Source organism: Periplaneta americana, chromosome 8, assembly GCF_040183065.1.
Source record: "Periplaneta americana isolate PAMFEO1 chromosome 8, P.americana_PAMFEO1_priV1, whole genome shotgun sequence".
Classification (NCBI taxonomy): Eukaryota; Metazoa; Arthropoda; class Insecta; order Blattodea; family Blattidae; genus Periplaneta; species Periplaneta americana.
The window spans coordinates 41628780-41647577 of record NC_091124.1 but is presented as its reverse complement, the minus strand read 5'-3'; the positions used below and the strand labels follow the sequence as shown (position 1 = coordinate 41647577).

The window sequence follows — 18798 nt, the reverse complement described above, 5'->3', positions numbered from 1 at the left end:
CCACAAACGATTAGGGGAAACGCGGAAATTCTAGTTGAAGCAAGTAAAGCGATTGGATTGGAAGTAAATCCCGAAAAGACTAAGTATATGATTATGTCTCGTGACCAGAATATAGTACGAAATGGAACTATAAAAATTGGCTGTGGGTCTCTGGCGTTTCATCAGCCCACGCGAGTTGTGTGGATATAAAGGGAAAAGTTGAGACGGTGTCGGGTGGAGTTCCCGGGTAGCTCAGTTGGTAGAGCGCTGGTACGTTCAACCAGAGGTCCCGGGATCGATACCCGGCCCCGGAACAATTTTTCCCTTGAAATTATCCAAATCTGCTTTACAGAAAGCTTTACCTGAAAGAATAGATTTGCATAATTTTATTTAAATTTAAATTATTGGAATTATTCTTGATAAGAAATTGATTTGGGATTAACGTATTAATTTTATTCCTATTCGCCTATCAACGATAATTTTTTTAGTTATTGGACAACTTAAAAAATTAGGGCCGTATTCATAGACATTTTTAGCGCGGGCTTTCGGTGGATGATCAGCGTTTTTCGTATTCATAAGCCAGTGTTAGCGACAGGATATGATTTTAATTCTGTACAAGTAACCAGTGGATAGCCGGGGCTAGCTTAGTACGCTCGTAGCGCGTGCTGCGAAATGTCCATGAATAGCACCCTTACAGACTAAAGACCATCTCAGTAATATATAGACAGTATATATATATATATATTTCTGAAAAGGTCTATATATGGTGTATATAGCCTATATTGTATCTTATGCTACGGAATTCACATCTGAGGTAGGCCTAATAGTTGCGATATTGATAATGTTTTATATTACAAAAGAACATTTTTCGTATCTTAACTTGCTCAATATAGGCCTCTATTCATTGAAGAAAAATATCGAAATAAAATTTATATAGTCCTACAGGGTGAACGATAAGTAATGTCATGAATTCCAAGGGGTTATTATTTTTTGGATATTTCAAACATAAAAACATTTGATACAATTTCGCTCGTTTCTGCTTTATTTTCGAGAAAAAAATTGTTTTGTATGGAATATTTCATAGCGTGTTTTGAGAAAGCTACTGAATTCCCAATATGCTCAGTCTATTTATGAGACCAGTATATTATGATAATGAATGATTGAAAGAATTTTAGTTTTGTCCTTTAAATGTGCAGAAATTTGATCCGAAGAAATTGTAACATTTTAAAATGCCTTTTCACAACGAAAAGTTACATTTGTTCAGTTCAAATTCCTGCACATTTGAAGGACAAAACTAAAATTCTTTCTGTCATTTGCTAGCATAATACATTGCTCTCTTAAATTGAGTATATTGGAAATTAAATCAATGATTTTCCCAAAACACGCAATGAAACATTTCATATAAAATAATTTTTTATCTTGAAAAGGAATCAAAAACAAGAAAAAATTATTAAACTTTTTTGTTTGAAATATCTCAAAGAATACCTTCTGTAATTAATGACATGACTTACAGTACATTCTGTATACTGGGTGTTCAGTTCAAAATGTGTCATGGCTCGCTGTATGCCGTCATGTGGCTAGCCGATGAGCCTAGAGAATTCAATCATCGTACACTTCCGCAGAGGCGTATTACCTAAATGCGAGAGAAGTTGCCTAGCAAGTACGGCGTTCATTCTGAAGATTACTTACCGATACGTACGGTAACGCCTGTAGTGGCAAGAATGTGAACTGTTTGGAAACACGTACTGAAGTGAGTTTTTTTCTTGCTATCGGGATATGTGGAGAGGGTTAAGGCGATTACTTACGTATTTGTTGACATTAACTTCGACGGTCAACATGGACACAGAGCATTTTGATTTGTGTTGTGGAATGTTGCCTTACGCAATCGATGATAACAAATACCCTGCGTACGACTTGCCCGCGCAAAACACAGTTCGAAAGAGGTTATGGTAGCACACAGACTTTACAGACCGCCATCTGTTGCTACGACATTCAAGTTATACCATACACGTTCTCAAGTTCAGATTGAACGCCTTGATTAATAGGCAACTTCTCTGACATAAAAGCTGAAACTCGCTTCAAATCGCTGACTCACAACAGTGACGCCATGACACACTTTGAAATGAACACTCAGTATATATTTAATAGTATATTATGCTACGGAATTCACATCTGGGGTAATGGTGTCCATATTTATAATTTTCTTGTATTACAAAAAAATGTTAGTTGAAGAAAAATATCGATATAATTCTATATAAGCCTACAGGGTGAACCATAAGTTATGTCATTAATCTCAAGGTTTTTTTTTTATTTTTTGGATATTTCAAGCCAAGAAGTTTAATACAGTTTTGCTTGTTTTTGCTTCATTTCCCAGATAAAAATTGTTTTACATGAAACTTTTCACAGCATTTCTAAAAAAACCACTAAATTAATTCCCAATATGCTCAGTCAATTTAAGAGAGAAATGTATTATGATAATAAATGATTGAAAGAGTTATTTTGTCCTTTAAATGTGCAGAAATTTTATCCGAAGAAATGTAACATTTTAAAATTTCTTTTCAGAACGAAAAGTTACATTTGTTCGGATAAAATTTCTCCAGATTCAAAGGACAAAACTAAAATTCTTTCAATAATTTTTTTATCATAATGCACTGCTCTCTTAAATTGACTGAGCATATTCGAAATTAAATTAAAGATTTTCCCAAAACACGCTATGAAATGTTTCAATAAAACAATTTCCATCTCGAAAAGAAACAAAAAACGAGCAATATTGTATTAAACATTTTTGTTTCAAGTATTTCAAAGAATAAGCCTTTGAAATAAATGACAGTAGGCTACTTCAAAATTGTTTTCTTATTACATGCTTATTATCATACGTATCTTGGTGATTAGCATGGAAAAAACCGAAACAAATGACGCCGTGAACTGCTATAGAAGCACCCAACCTTAAATCTTTAGTTTCCTATAGTGTGGCCTGCATTATTTTTCAATTAATACTCAGCCCCTGGCTGCCTGGCACTAACAACCGATAATAATTTTTCATTTCCCTTTTTATGCTAATGCAGTTGTTCTGCTTGGTAATTAAATTCTGATTCAGGACCACCTGGACGTGGACTGCGCCGCTGCACGGCAGAACCACATTAATTCATGTCGAACTAAGACGAAAGACTACATTTAGCAAATGCCTGCGATGAAACTTCGGTATTCTGCATGACGAATTGCAGGAGTGTCAGTTTACCATGCCGGACATCCGGGTTCGAGCGTGTATACTGTAGCAAATGCAAATTTATAATAAACAAACGCGAATATATTGATGTAACGTCTTACTTAGATACAAACAGCTTTTAAAGAACCTGGAGATTCATTGCCGCCCTCACATAAGCCCGCCATTGGTCCCTATCCTGAGCAAGATTAATCCAGTCTCTATCATCATATACCACCTCCCTCAAATACATTTTAATATTATCCTTCCATCTATGTCTCGACCTTCCCAAACGTATTATTCTCTCTGGCCTCCCAACCAACACTCTATACCAATTTCTGGATTAACCCATACGTGCTACATGCTTTGCCCATCTCAAACGTCTGGATTTAATGTTCCTAATTATGTCAGGTGAAGAATACAATGCGTGCAGTTCTGTGTTGTGTAACTTTCTCCATTCTCCTGTAACTTCATCCCTCTTAGCACCAAATATTTTCGAAAGAGCCTTATTCTCAAACATCCTTAACCTCTGTTTCTCTCTCAAAGTGAGAGTCCAAGTTTCACAACCATATAGAACAACCGGTAATATAACTGTTTCATAAATTCTAACTTTCTGATTTTTTGACAGCAGACTGGATGACAAAAGCCTCTCAACAGAAATATAACACGCATTTCCCTTATTTATTCAGGGTTTAATTTCCTTCCGAGTGCTATTTATTTGTTACTGTTGCTCCAACACATTTGAATTTTTCCACCTTTTCGAAAGATAAATCACCTATTTTTATATTTCCATTTCGTATAATATTTCGGTCACGAGACATAATCATATACTTTGTCTTTTCGGGATTTACTTCCAACCCTATCGCTTTACTTGCTTTAAGTAGAATTTCCATGTTTCCCCTAATCGTTTGTGGATTTTCTCCTAACATATTCACGTCATCCGCATGGACAAAAATCTGATTTAACCCGTTCAATTCCAAACCCTCTCTGTTATCCTGAACTTTCCTAATGGCATATTCTAGAGCGACGTTAAAAAGTAAAGGTAATAGTGCTTCTCCTTGCTTTAGCCCGCAGTGAATTGGAAAAGCATCAGACAGAAGATGGCCTATACGGACTCTGTTGTACGTTTCACTGAGACACATTTTAATTAATCGGACTTGTTTCTTGGAAATGCCAAATTCAATAAGAATGTTATATAAAACTTCTCTCTTAACCGTGTCATATGCCTTTTTGAAATCTATGAATAAGTGCTGTACTGCACCCTTACCATCATATTTATTCTCTGTATTTCCCTTGTTCTCTTTCTATTCCACTGCTTAACGACGTCATTCCCTTGTTCTCTCCATGTTCTCCATGTATTCCTCTTGTTCTTCTTGCATGTCCTTATCTTCTCCCGTTCTTCATTTATTTCACTTTATCTCCTTGTGTAGCCTTACTTCGTTCTCCATATATTCGTCTTGTTCTCCTTGTATTCGCCTTGTTACCCGCGTCTTTCTCCTTTCCTCGTCTCCTCCATGTGCTCATTTTATCAGTCTTGTTCTGTTACCTATTTTCTCGTTATCTTTCCCTTTTTCTGCTTGTACTCCCCATGTTCTTCGTATGTTCCCCTTGTTCACCCATTTGTAATTCTGCGTAAAGTTATACAGCATAGTAAAGTTATACGCCTTTCGACTTTTTTCAGTGGTTGTAGCAATGGTACCGGAAGGTTCTATGTTGGATTTTATGGAAGTGTTGGTGGGTGATGATTATGATGATGATGATGATTATGATAATGATGATTATGATGATGATGATTATGATGATGATGATTATGATGATGATGATTATGATGATGATTATGATGATTATGATTATGATGATTATGATTATGATGATTATGATTATGATGATGATTATGATGATGATGATTATGATGATGATTATGGTGATGATTATGATGATGATTATGATGATAGAAGTAACAATTTTGTCGGCGTTGGTATTGGGGGTAGTAGTGTTGGCGGTGGTATTGACAGAAGTACACTACCGGTCTTACTAATAAAAACTCTATATACAGACGTTTAACTGTCTTATACTTAGACAAGGAATAGCTCGATTACACGTCGTGTGTAAATTCCTTACTAATAATCACTACATACGTCGTGTATAAAGGCCGATTCACAATAAACCGGGAACGGAAACGACAACGAGAACGGAAAAAAATGTTAAAATAAATGTATTTAAATGTGAGCATTCACAATAGTTAATTGTGAATGCTCACATTTAAATACATTTATTTTAACAATATTTCCGTTCTCGTTCTCGTTGTCGTTTCCGTTCCCGGTTTATTGTGAACCAGCCTTAACAGTATAACTGTTACACAGCTACGTCATAGTTTCGTCATTACTTCGTTACGAAAGGAAATAGAATATCTGAGGTTCCCTATTGCATCCGGTAGAGCGCTCTAGTGTGGCGTGTTAAGTATCGATAGTACAGTCCACACCTGTGGAGTAACGGCTAGCGCGTCTAGCCGCGAAACCAGGTGGACCGGGTTCGATTCCCGGTCGGGGAAAGTTACCTGGTTGAGGTTTTTTCCGGGGTTTTCCCGCAACTATATACGAGCAAATGCTAGGTAACTTTAGGTGCTGAACCTCGGACTCATTTCACAGGCATTATCGCCTTCATCTCATTCAGACGCTAAATAAACAAAGATGTTGATAAAGCGTCGTAAAATAACCTACTACTCGATAGTACAACTTGCTCTGATCGATTACCACACTATATTTTGGTCAAAGAGTACTAGCTACAGCAATATTATTCTAATTATTCTGTGCTCTTTGGTTTGTTCTTCTGTGGTTACAAGGCAACCATCATCATAAAATGACAGTCGATACGAACAGCTGTTAGAAGGGCGGCCATTTTTTTCTCTATATAAAACACTTAAACAAGGGGTTTCGTGTATATAACTACTGCAAAGCAATTCCCATTGTATAGTTACAGGTTGTTTATACATCCATCGCTTATGCATGGTTTATTAGTAACGTTTTCTATCTCAACTCTGCATAAGTCTCGTATAAAAAGTATACACTGTTTATTAGTAAGACTGTAAAATGATACTAGGTATATTCCAAGTCTGCATATTTATCCAGCTCAGTTTTTTCGACTTGCATTAACTTTGGTATCTTTTTCTCTGTTGTTTCAGAAAGTTCTTGTGGAACACCTGGCATCGGATCACGTGACCATCATCCTGCCTGACATCCAGGCTGAAGACATGCAGTGGCTGCTAGATTTCATGTACACGGGTTCCGTCGCGGTGCCCAGGTGCCGCCTGTCATCTTTTCTACAGGCGGCAGAGGCCCTACACATCAAGGTCCTGACAGACATGGCCCATCTGCAGAAAGCGGCAGACAGTGACAACATAACCTGCATCCCTACCTGTTCGCCTTCACTTGAAATCAAAATTACGGGCCAATCAAATTTCTCGACACAGCTCCTAAATCCCAACAGAAATATCAAATCCGATACTTTTTCCGAATACTTGAAACATCCATCGTGTGTCAATAGTGACAGAATTAGAAACGAACAACCGAATTCACTATCAAATAAATCAGAGTTTAAGACCATTGCGGATGAAAGAAAAAGCTGCATGTATAGGTGCGCAACAGAGAGTTCGTCATATGTTTCAAGAGATGCTCAAACGTCTTTAGGGAATAATGTTGTGGAATGTAAGAATACGTTAAAATCTTCGCCATTGTACGACGGCGTTATGGAAAGTACAGAAAGAACCAAAGACGAAAGAATCATAGACATTGAAGACTGCTCAAACCAAGTGAACACACACATTACCAACACAATTCACAAAACAGGCGACAGAAATAAATCTCTAGGAAACTCATCACAAAACGTTTTGCCTTATTTGGAGAAGTCACTTCAAAGCAAGACTTCTTGTGAATCTAAAGACAACCCACATATGGCTCCTTCTTCAGCTAATCACAGCGTAAAACCAACAGCAACGCCGCAGGCATGTGGAGAGATTGGCACACCTGAATACGGGTTACATCTAACACCAACAAACGATTTACATAACGTTGCCAAGGGAAACAATAACAAAATAGCATCAAGCAGCGTGGGTTCTGAGTACGGGCAAGATGTAAAGTTAATAGAAGAGTTGTCTTCTCAGAATTCCAGTTGTCTGACAGAAAACCAACAACAGCAGCCACAACGTTTACCGCAGTGGCCAAAACCACTCCCATCTCTAATGCCTATTAGCAATAACAACTATCAGTTTAGTGGACAACTTCCGCCCAGTTATTTTAACAAAGACATTAGAATTAATGGAATTATACCACACCAACATTTCAAGGACTCTAGAAAGGAAATTCTACCGGAACATTTACAGAATATTAAAGACATAATCCCTAGCATAGGCTCTGCTTTCCACAATCAGAATTTCAAAGACAATAGATGTATTAGAGGAATGTGGCTGCCAGACAGGTTTATGCATCTAAACGGACAGAGATCGACGCCAGACGTTAGAAAAGTGCTTCAGAGAGTGCCCCGCCTGTCTCCCATAGTGCCACCTTCACCCTGGGCCCAGCATCACCGACCTCCCTGTGCCGCCCCCTCGGCAATTTGTCCCCCTCGGGGGTCTACGGGTTTCCACTACCAGTCCGCGAATTGGACGCCGGCTGCTGGGCTTCCGGGGGTCAATCAACAGGTCGCCCCGCTTCCTGCACTACCGGAACAATCTCAGACAATGGGAGGGGATCCAATGAGGCCGTCGTCAACAGCTTCAGCATCCAATATGGTAAGTAATAATGAACATTAATGTACCTAGTCGTAACTTTGCTACAGAGCGTATATTTTTAGCAAAAGGCCTGGGATAAGTATTCCCGCTGAACCCCACAATAAAACATCACTCAATGTTGAGAAAATTTCGAAACTATTTATACACCAATCGAAAGAACATCCTGAAATATGCAACCAGCTAGAGTAAGTTAAAGAAACAGAGGTGGAGGTCTCCGCCATTCAATGGGACTACGCTTGACCTTGTGGGCGCGAGGATTGTACACGTATATGTTGTGTTGTCTGAAGCGACATATTATGATTTGAAAGAAACCTGAAGTAATTATAATTACAATTATCATCTCACCGCATTTCAGTAGTCTCTGGGATTTAAAAGTAACGATAAATAAATTGCAATTAATCAATTTTCATTTATAAACAGACTTTTTAGTTTAAAAAGATCATTAAAAAAGAATTGCAATTACAAAAAAAAAAATATCTATAAAGGAACATTAAATGAAGAATTAAAATTACATTTACCAACTTATGGTGTATGCATAGCGTCTGTACTTTAAAAGGAACGTTAAATATAGAATTACAATTAAATTTATCATCTTATCGTCAATGAATAGCCTCTGTAGTTTAAAAGGAACGTTAAACAAAGAATTGCAATTAAATTTATCATCTTATCGTCAATGAATAGCCTCTGTAGTTTAAAAGGAACGTTAAATAAAGAATTACAGTTAAATTTACCATCTTATCGTCAATGAATAGCCTCTGTAGTTTAAAAGGAACGTTAAATAAAGAATTACAATTAAATTTACTATTTTATCGTCTATGAATATTCTCTGTAGTTTAAAAGGAATGTTAAATAAATATTTACAATTACAATTATCATCTTATCGTCTATGAATATTCTCTGTAGTTTAAAAGGACTGTTAAATTAATAATTACAATTACAATTATCATCTTATCGTCTATGGATATTTTCTGTAGTTTAAAAGGAATGTTAAATTAATAATTACAATTACAACTATCATCTTATCGTCTATGAACATTCTCTGTAGTTTAAAAGGAATGTTAAATTAATAATTACAATTACAATTATCATCTTATCGGCTATGAATATTCTCTGCAGTTTAAAGGGAATGTTAAATAAATAATTACAATTAAAATTATCATCTTATCGCCTATGAATATTCTCTGTAGTTTAAATGGAATGTTAAATAAATATTTAAAATTATCATCTTATCGTCTATCAATATTCTCTGTAGTTCAAAAGGAATGTTAAATAAATAATTACAATTAAAATTATCATCTTATCGTCTATGAATATTCTATGTAGTTTAAATGGAATGTTAAATAAATATTTAAAATTATCATCTTATCGTCTATCAATATTCTCTGTAGTTCAAAAGGAATGTTAAATAAATAATTACAATTAAAATTATCATCTTATCGTCTATGAATATTCTCTGTAGTTGAAATGGAATGTTAAATAAATATTTAAATTTATCATCTTATCGTCTATCAATATTCTCTGTAGTTCAAAAGGAATGTTAAATAAATAATTACAATTAAAATTATCATCTTACCGTCTACGAATATTCTCTGTAGTTTAAATGGAATGTTAAATAGATATTTAAAATTATCATCTTATCGTCTATCAATATTCTCTGTAGTTCAAAAGGAATGTTAAATAAATAATTACAATTAAAATTATCATCTTATCGTCTATGAATATTCTCTGTAGTTTAAATGGAATGTTAAATAAATATTTAAAATTATTATCTTATCGTCTATCAATATTCTCTGTAGTTCAAAAGGAATGTTAAATTAATAATTACAATTACAATTATCATCTTATCGTCTATGAATAGCCTCTGTAGTTTAAAAGGAATGTTAAATAAAGAATTACAATTACAATTATCATCTTATCGTCTCTGAATAGTCTCTGTAGTTTAAAAGGAATTTTTAATTAAATAATTATAATTACAATTATCATCTTATCATCTATGAATAGCCTCTGTAGTTTAAAATGAACGTTAGATAAATAATCACAATTACAATTATCATCTCATCGTCTATGAATGGTCCCTGTAGTTTAAAATTAAGGTTAATTAACAATTAAACTTATTACAATTACATTATCGTCTCAGAATAGTGTCTGGAGTTCAAAAGAAACTTAAAAATATATTATAATTCAATTGTAATTTGAATTTCCCTGTATAATTTATGTACGTGTGTTAATAAAAATATGCAAATGATACGATATTGTTACTGTGTAATCTGAGTGGATTATAATAAATACCACACTAATTACATAATTACGATTTAAATTATTATCGCATTATTTCTGACAAGCTGCTAAACTATAAAAGGAGAGTTAAATGTACAATTACAATTAAAATTACCATCCAAACATTATTCTTGAGTTTCAAAGGAATTCCAATTACGCTAATTCTTATCGTCTCTGAACGATATATTTGAAGAATTAAAATTATCGCCTTCAGTCCAACATAGTGACGTAGCAGGTTATCAGACAGCTAAAGAATTTGTACCAATAATTCCTACTAATGTTATTTCTTACATATTTATTCTCGTGTCACGTTCTCATTATGTCCACATAATCCCACTTGACTATGGCTCAATTTTTTACGGCTCCTGTGAAAAATCTAGCAAGAAAAGCGTCTGTAGGACCGGTTCTTTCTAAATTCTTTGGTTTGACCTGCCACAACGCACCAGGTCCTCTGAAAAGTATACTAGCTGGACTAGGACTGGTTAGTTATAAAATTTGTTGCAGACAATTCATATGACACAATAAAAGTAGCAATTGCATTTATTACACCGATTTATATTTCAGACACAGAATTTCAGTTGACATAAAATAATCCTTCGTATGCGTACACTTCCTATCACGACTTCAAAATTACAACACAAGAAGCAGGATTGCTTTTCTGAACAGTTTATTGACGTGCCCGTCTGCTACCGTTACAAGAAACTAGACCAGCGCTCTTATAGTTCCTAGACATGCAAGATGAACTCCAGATCTCCTTGCTTATTGCAGAACGCCTGACGGCAGATCAGATTGTACAAGTGGCCACTTTCAATCAGCTTCAATTAGTATGTTATTTATGACATTATTATTTCCAGTTGAACTTTGATACTTATCTTTGAATATCGAAACAGTTCGCAAAGATTTCTCAGAGATTCCTTAGCAAACATACAGCAGGTTGTCATGAAGAAAATTTATGAATAATAATTGTTGTAATGGCCGACGGGAAAAGTGTACAGTCATAAAATTATGGCTTGCTGTATAGGAATGTTCAGAGAAAATGCAGCACGAGAGAAATTTAAGACGTTGATAAAGAGTTTAATTTCTCAAAAAAAAAAAAAAAAAAAATTGCAACAGGCATCGTCTTTAACAAAAACACGGCCTATTTTATATGATTATTCTGAAACTGTTTCAAACGCGATAAATTGTAATGATATGGTATTTCGGGCAAAATAAGCATATAAAGAATATTTCTTCACAAAATATATTCCTAAAGCTGTAAAACTATAGCCCATTATAAAACTTTCATAAAAAATTTGCAATAGCCGAAAATGAAACGTTTTGATATTTCAGATAAAATGAAAATCTACGAACTACATTTATTCAAAACAGACATTGCAAGATCCAATCGATTTTACACAATTAAAGTTAATTCTCTCTGAATATTCGTCAAATAATGTTCCATTAACAAAATTTTAAACGTTTTCTTATCTCTGACTATTAGGCCTACAATTTTACTACGTCATAGTACTTTTGACCAATAAAACGTTACGAAAGGACTTCTTTCAAACAATCATGACATCTTATCGCACAATTTTATCGCTTTCCTAGCATTTGTTTGTTTTTATCACTACCCTAGCATTTGTTTCTTTGTTAACATTTCAAACTGAAAATTCTTTACGGTACTATAAAACATGGTTTGTGATCGTAATTTTTTCCCGCATAGATATTCGACTGAAAATGGCGGCTCCGTTCACACATATTGGTGAAAGTAACATTAGTAAAATAGAATTCTAGTAAGTCAATTAATATCTATTTTATTGTATTAGAATACTTCATTTTTTCTAATCTTTATACACTTTCTTCGGTTTTTATCACCTTCCTACCAATTGTTTCATTGTTTGCCAACGTTTTAAATTATAAATTCTTTAGGTACTATAAAACATGCTTGGCGATCGTAATTTGTTTCCCGCCTAGATAGTCGACTGAAACTGGAGGCTCCGTTCAAACGTTTTGGTGAAGTTAACATTAATGAAATAGAATTTTAGTAAGTCAATTAATATTTTATTGTATTAGAGTACTTTACTTCTTCTAATCTTTATATACTTTCTTCTAATCGTGTAATAGTCAATTAAATCCCAATCGAATTTTGATTTTCTCTAGATAAATCAAAACCTCTAGTGAGAGTACTGTTGATAAAACAATAATTTCATTCATTCATAATTTTTCCTCAAGAGCAGGTCTTTCACTACAAACCAAGCAGTGTTCAATCGTCCCTCATTTTCTTGTTGGTTTCCGCGTATAATCCATATATGTATCTTAATGTTGTCTATCATCTGATATATTCCTCTGCCCCCAAATGTTTTCCTGTTCACCATTCCTTTCAGTGCATCTTTCAGCAGGCAATTTCTTCTCAACCAGTGACCCAACCAATTTATTTTTCTTTTCCTCATCAGTTTCAGCATTATTCTTTCTTTACCCACTCTTTCCAACACAGCTTCATTTCTCAGTCTTTCTGTCAATTTCACGCGCTCCATTTTTCTCTACATCCACATTTTAAAATTTCCAGTTGTTTCTCTTCCATTCGTCATAATATCTGTTCAATACAATGCCATACTCCACACAAAGCACTTTACTATCTCTTTCTTATTTTTTTTCCAAAGCTCCACAGAAAATGTTCCTTTTCCTATTAACAGCTTCCTTTGCCATATCTATCCTCCATTCTAGTTCTTAGGCAGCAGCTCATGTTATTACTTACAGTACACCCCAATTATTACTAGTCTCACGTTTACCTTCTTTATTTTTCTTCCGATAACCACGTTTTTGTCTTGTTTGCATTAATCTTCATCCCATACTGCTCACAGTTAGGGGAAGGTTGCCTATATTGGACCAGTTTTTTTGTTTTTTAATCCCATGTCTTTAATAATGATTAAATTAAATCAAAATATATTCTAGTACATTCTACATTCTATGTACTTTCATCCTATAATGTTATATTTTAAATTATACCATTCCTAATAAATATAAAAAGGTAAAACCAAACTCATGGAAATGGTCCAAATTGGGAAACCGGTTACCTAATTTGGACCCATAGTGTCCCAATTTGGACCTCGCAAAAATACATTAGTAATAGTAAACAAATAAGTAGAAGAAAGGTATTTATTTTAAATTTTACGTTTAAATGTATCAGATAATAACATTTAGTGAAAGAAGTTACACAATTCTCCTGAACTTTGATGAAAAATTAACGAAAAACAAGATAAATTGATTACAGAAACACTATTGCATTCAAGCTGATTGTTACACTCAGAATATTTCTCCAAAATTACAGGAAAACTCATAGAAAAGTAAAAAAAAAAAAAATGCAAAAATGTTACATAGAACTGGAAAGCTCCCTGTTTGCCTACGAAGCTCCTGTGAATAAGAAAACGTAGACATAAAAAATAAAAAGTTGACATGATTTCCTCTTGCGTTTGAAAGTTACCAGTGGCAGTATAAAGAACCCCGCCGCATTGACAACGCAGACTACTGTGATGTTTACACCTCTTTCACCATTTACGGCTACGACTTGGTGCTTCTCTTTCTGAGCTATAACTTTCTGTTGCCAGTTTTGCACCGTTGTAAATCAGATTCGTCAACGTTGAACATAGTATTTGCTGTGATGCCATTCTCATCGACAGTTTTTTCCAGCAGATTGGAAAACTGGTTAACACTCTCCCTATTGAACCCCTTAGCTCTGGCCATTGATGTCCCTTCTGGGTGACGGAGAGAAAGTTTTGAGTTTCGCTTCATAGAAGCACAGAATCACTTCTTTCCGCCATTTTTTCTCCTCATTAAAGGTGCAGGGAGCATCATATTTTTCTGCGACATCAAAAGCAAGCTTATGCACATCTTTGATTGTCAACCCATAAAACCTTTCTTCAAATAAGAGAATGCGGTCGGCAATAAGTTTTTCCATATCTCAATTGAAGGTTGCTCGCCTTGCGAAGGACTTCATTGGAAAGTGTTTCTACAATCAGCATGTCTCTTTACTGTAGCCTATGGCACTCCATATACGCGAACACACTCGTTAAGTCCTTAGTCACCATTCCTTTATGCTGCTACTGCCTTCTTCAAAGTATCATTTCATTTCCGGTAGGATCCCCTTTTTGAATCTTGGAAACATAAAGACACAGAATTCCCCATTACATTACTTTTTCTTAACGTTGACCATAATATAATGTTTTATATTCATGTTGAAAAAAATACTAAGAGTTTTCTAAATTGGACCAGTCCAATCCAGGCAACGCGCTGAGGTCCAACCTAGGCAACTTGTTCACGTATGCAGACAGACGACACTAAATAAACACATGAAATTAAAAACTACTTTTAATACACGCAGATAGTAGCTAATGAAAAATACTTGGTATGTATAGTATAGAAATTGTTATTACTTACTCCCACTGTATACAGAAGCTTAAGATCCGTAGCGTAAAAATTGTAAGAGAAAACACCAAAACACATTAACGGCAATCCTATTTACTAAGATGGCTGCAGCTCACTGAACTTCAAGATTAGTACCTTAGGCAGCGTTAACAAGCAGTGGTGCCAACCGAAATGTTTCAAATACTTCTATATGGAAATACAACTGAGGTCCAATTTAGGCAACGGTCCAATTTCGGCAACTCTCCCCTACTTAGCTCCATTAGCAAATCCTATAGTATTATCTCCCCTTCTGCTAACGACGCCATCATCATCAGTTAAACTTGTATACTTTATTGCTACTCCTCCTATCACCCCTCCTATAATAATTCCTTAGCAAGAATATATATTTATTGATAATGCATACCCCATTAACTCATTAATGTTCCTAAAGTAGTTTTCCACGATCAAAAATTGAGATTTTTGCAGTACTGGATAAAACAGAATTTACTGTTGGTAAATATTTGTTTGTAGTAAGTACCGCAAAAAAATCCATTCTTATAAAACATGGCCTACTCTGTGTGAACATTCGTAAACAATATCTGGATCTCGAGTAAAATTAAAATGCTATATTGTTTCAATTAAAAAGCAATCTGTAACAAATATTCTTTTATAATACGACATGGAGAAAAACTTCGATTCCTATAAAAGTGTGCCTGTTAACATGATAATAGCAACGTTTTGACCAGAAATGTAACCAGTGACTTTTAACTACTGAATGCACTTTTATATAACAGTAAGACTGCTCTTTTTTCCTCTTGAGAGTTATTGTATTGACATGTTTGAAAGCGGTAATATTTTACTATTGTTAGATATAGACTGGATTGTCGTAAAAAATAAAACAAAGGTTTACTGTATGTTCACTTCGAAAACATGAGTAATTAATTACAAATTAAGTTGTACGTCTACTACAAACCTAGTTAAAAATAACTGATATGTTCTTATAAACATGTGTCCTTTGTAGGCCGTTGGACTGTATTAATCATAGTATATTGCTTTCCAAACTTGAGAAGTATGGTATTCATGGTGTAGTTTTAAGATGGTTTTCATCATACCTGAGAGAGAGAGAGATTAATATTTTGAAATTGTAGAAAGAACAGATAAGTGTATGAAGGCCTACAAATCAAACTATACTGATATTGAGTTGGTGTCCCTCAGGGCTCAATTTTGGGGCCTGTATTATTTCTTTTATATGTAAATGACTTGCCTCTTTATTTAAAAGAGTATTCTCTTACAATGTACGCTGATGATACTACGACTCTGTCCCTACAATTTAGATTAAATATGTGTGGGTTTACATTGGTTCTAATTTATTTTTTATCTATTTTAATTATTGTTTTTTGTTTTAATTATTGTCTCTCTCTCTTTGACAAGTCCTATGGTTTTTAATTCTTTTATGGACAAAAAAATTATATGAAAATGAAATAAAACCCAATAACACAAAACTGATAAACGGGAATATAACTGTCTTACTTACCAACAACGGAGAGGGCCCAGAGGAAAATTGGAGGTACAGGTGGTGTGTGAACTCATCTCCCTAGTGTCCATTTCTGTAAATAATCAGGCAAAATTCAGTATTATAAATTGCTTTAAAAGATTTTTTCCTCAAAATATTAGTCTATTTTAGTGTTGAGCCAATGTCTGTTTTTACGCAGAGACCAGAATTTATAAGAAATTATTTCAATGTGTAAATTCCAATATATACAGGGTGTATCAAAACATGTGGAAAAGCTCTGGGGAACTGATAGAGGACCTGAAAACTAGCAAAAAAGTTCATATAAACATACGGTCAATTTCGCTTAGTGTTTTAGTTATAGCCATTGTTTGTGGTGTGCATAATATTTTTTTTAACCAATGCCACCAGGTTGTCATTTGACATTTCTGGGTTCTTCTGGCAGTGGTTCCTATGTAACTCACTTTTGAAGTTGGCACGCCTGGAAGGCAGAGTTACGCAGTCCCGATGATATTAGGATGATTATGAAGTGCCAGGAGAGGTCTTAAACCTAATCCTAATCTAATTTCCAGATCATGGACGAACACAGGAACATTCCCCTTTAAGGAAAAATTAATATGCTCTAGCTGGGAATCGAACCCGGGACCACTAGTCCATGAGGCTGGTCGATGTAGTGTACATAATATCTGTGATGATAAACAAAATAAACAAGCCACATGTAATTTTCTTCTGCATTCAAGTCGTTGTTGATTTGTTTTGTATTCAAAGCCACTTGATGATGACAGTTGCCATAACAAAATAAATAAAAATAGTGTTAGGTAGTGGAGAGCAACGATCTATTACTTTTGAAAAAACTGAACATTTCTGCAGTAATATCATTATCTATGTCATATTTTGCAATCACTTCACCTGTTTTTTTTTTTTTTTTTTTTTTTTTTTTTGGAGTAAATACATATTCACAAAACGAGAATAGCTTAAGTACTTTAGTACTTATTTCCCACAGCTTCTCACAGAAAGCGGTTTTTAAGTTGAGGTGAGACTATTTTTTGAAGTCGATTATTTTTATTTTATTTTATTGGGTTATTTTACGACGCTTTATCAACATCTAGGTTATTTAGCGTCTGAATGAAATGAAGGTGATAATGCCGGTGAAATGAATCCGGGGTCCAGCACCGAAAGTTACCCAGCATTTGCTCGTATTGGGCTGAGGGAAAACCCCGGAAAAAACCTCAACCAGGTAACTTGCCCCGACCGGGATTCGAACCCGGGCCACCTGGTTTCGCAGCCAGACGCGCTGACCGTTACTCCACAGGTGTGGACTCGATTATTTCTCCAGTTTTACTTTATATTACACCAAATTTACTCTTTGCACTTGAGCTTTTGATGAGATTCATATATTGTGCCTTTTTCGGAAATATTATTGGACAGCATTTCTAACAGCGCCGAATACTGAGAGAAGTTGGACGCCCTTTTCGCAGAAAACGATGTGTAGACGTAATTAGAGTACATATCAGTGAAAAAAAAAAGATAAGCCAAAAAATTCGACATGTGCCATTTCCAAGATTGCATATGCAATTAAACCATTCAAAGGGATGTAGCCTATATTTGAATAAATAATAGAAGATCGAAATGACCAAATAAAAAAATTAAAAATAAACATAATAAAGGAGGAGAAAAGACTTGGCTAAAGAAAAGCAGAAAAAAAATCAGACGAAACAAAAGACAAAATATGGCAATAGAAAGCAAGAAAATTGAGGTAAGCCTATAAAATATTATCGGTTCCATGTAACACATAATCAAGTTTTCTATTCTCATTTAAAAGCCGTTCATAGCAGTCAGAGTAAAAACCAATAATTATAGAGCAGTACTTTTAAACGTCGGTGTGAGGTGTGAAGAAGAGGAACGCCTGATTACCATAACGAGTTCGAGGTTGTCAAGCAAGGAGTATGCAGATTACTGTATAGGGATTTCTAATATACTGAAATGACAAATAGTGCGTTACTAAGCAACCAGCACCAGCGATTATAGAAATACTGGCTCTCTCCCTGGGGCGGGTTAAGACAGAATGATGAACATCATCGTCTGTGGAGAGAGTTCTACTTTCCGAACAACTAAAACATACGATCCAAAACACAAAGTGTTTCTGTGTCAGGTCAGACTCAAATGGTCAGGAAAAATGCACTGGATTGCCACGCCAGAAGAATTAAAACGAAAGAAATTTATCTTAAACTATAAGAAATCGCTGTACACAGATTAATACTAAAATTATTATATTACATATAGGCTTACATCATTTCCTGATAAATTGAATCATAGATACTGAATATGAACAAAATCCGTCCAATAGATTAGTAGAAATCGCTGTACACAGACAGATTAGTACTAAAATTATTATATTTCATGTACATCATTCCCTGATAAATTGACTCGTAGATACTGAATATAAACAAAATCCGTCTAATAGTTCAGTAGAAATCTCTGTACATAGACAGACTAGTACTAAAATTATTATATTTCATGTATATCACTCCCTGATAAATTGACTCGTAGATACTGAAATGAACAAAATCCGTCCAATAGTTTAGTAGAAATCGCTGTACACTGACAGACTGGTACTAAAATTGTTATATTTCATGTACATCATTTTCTGATAAACTGACTCGT

The 18798-nt window shown here is 34.7% G+C and overlaps 1 protein-coding gene across 2 annotated transcripts in view; it reads left to right on the top strand.

Moving 5' to 3' along the window:
- Nucleotides 1-18798, top strand: part of LOC138704672 (uncharacterized) — a 375369-nt gene that overhangs the window by 278763 nt on the left and 77808 nt on the right. For both annotated transcript variants that reach the window (XM_069832796.1, XM_069832797.1), the window contains exon 3: nt 6363-7967. In XM_069832796.1, the coding sequence (XP_069688897.1) occupies nt 6363-7967 (1605 nt within the window). The remainder of the gene's footprint in view (nt 1-6362; nt 7968-18798) is intronic.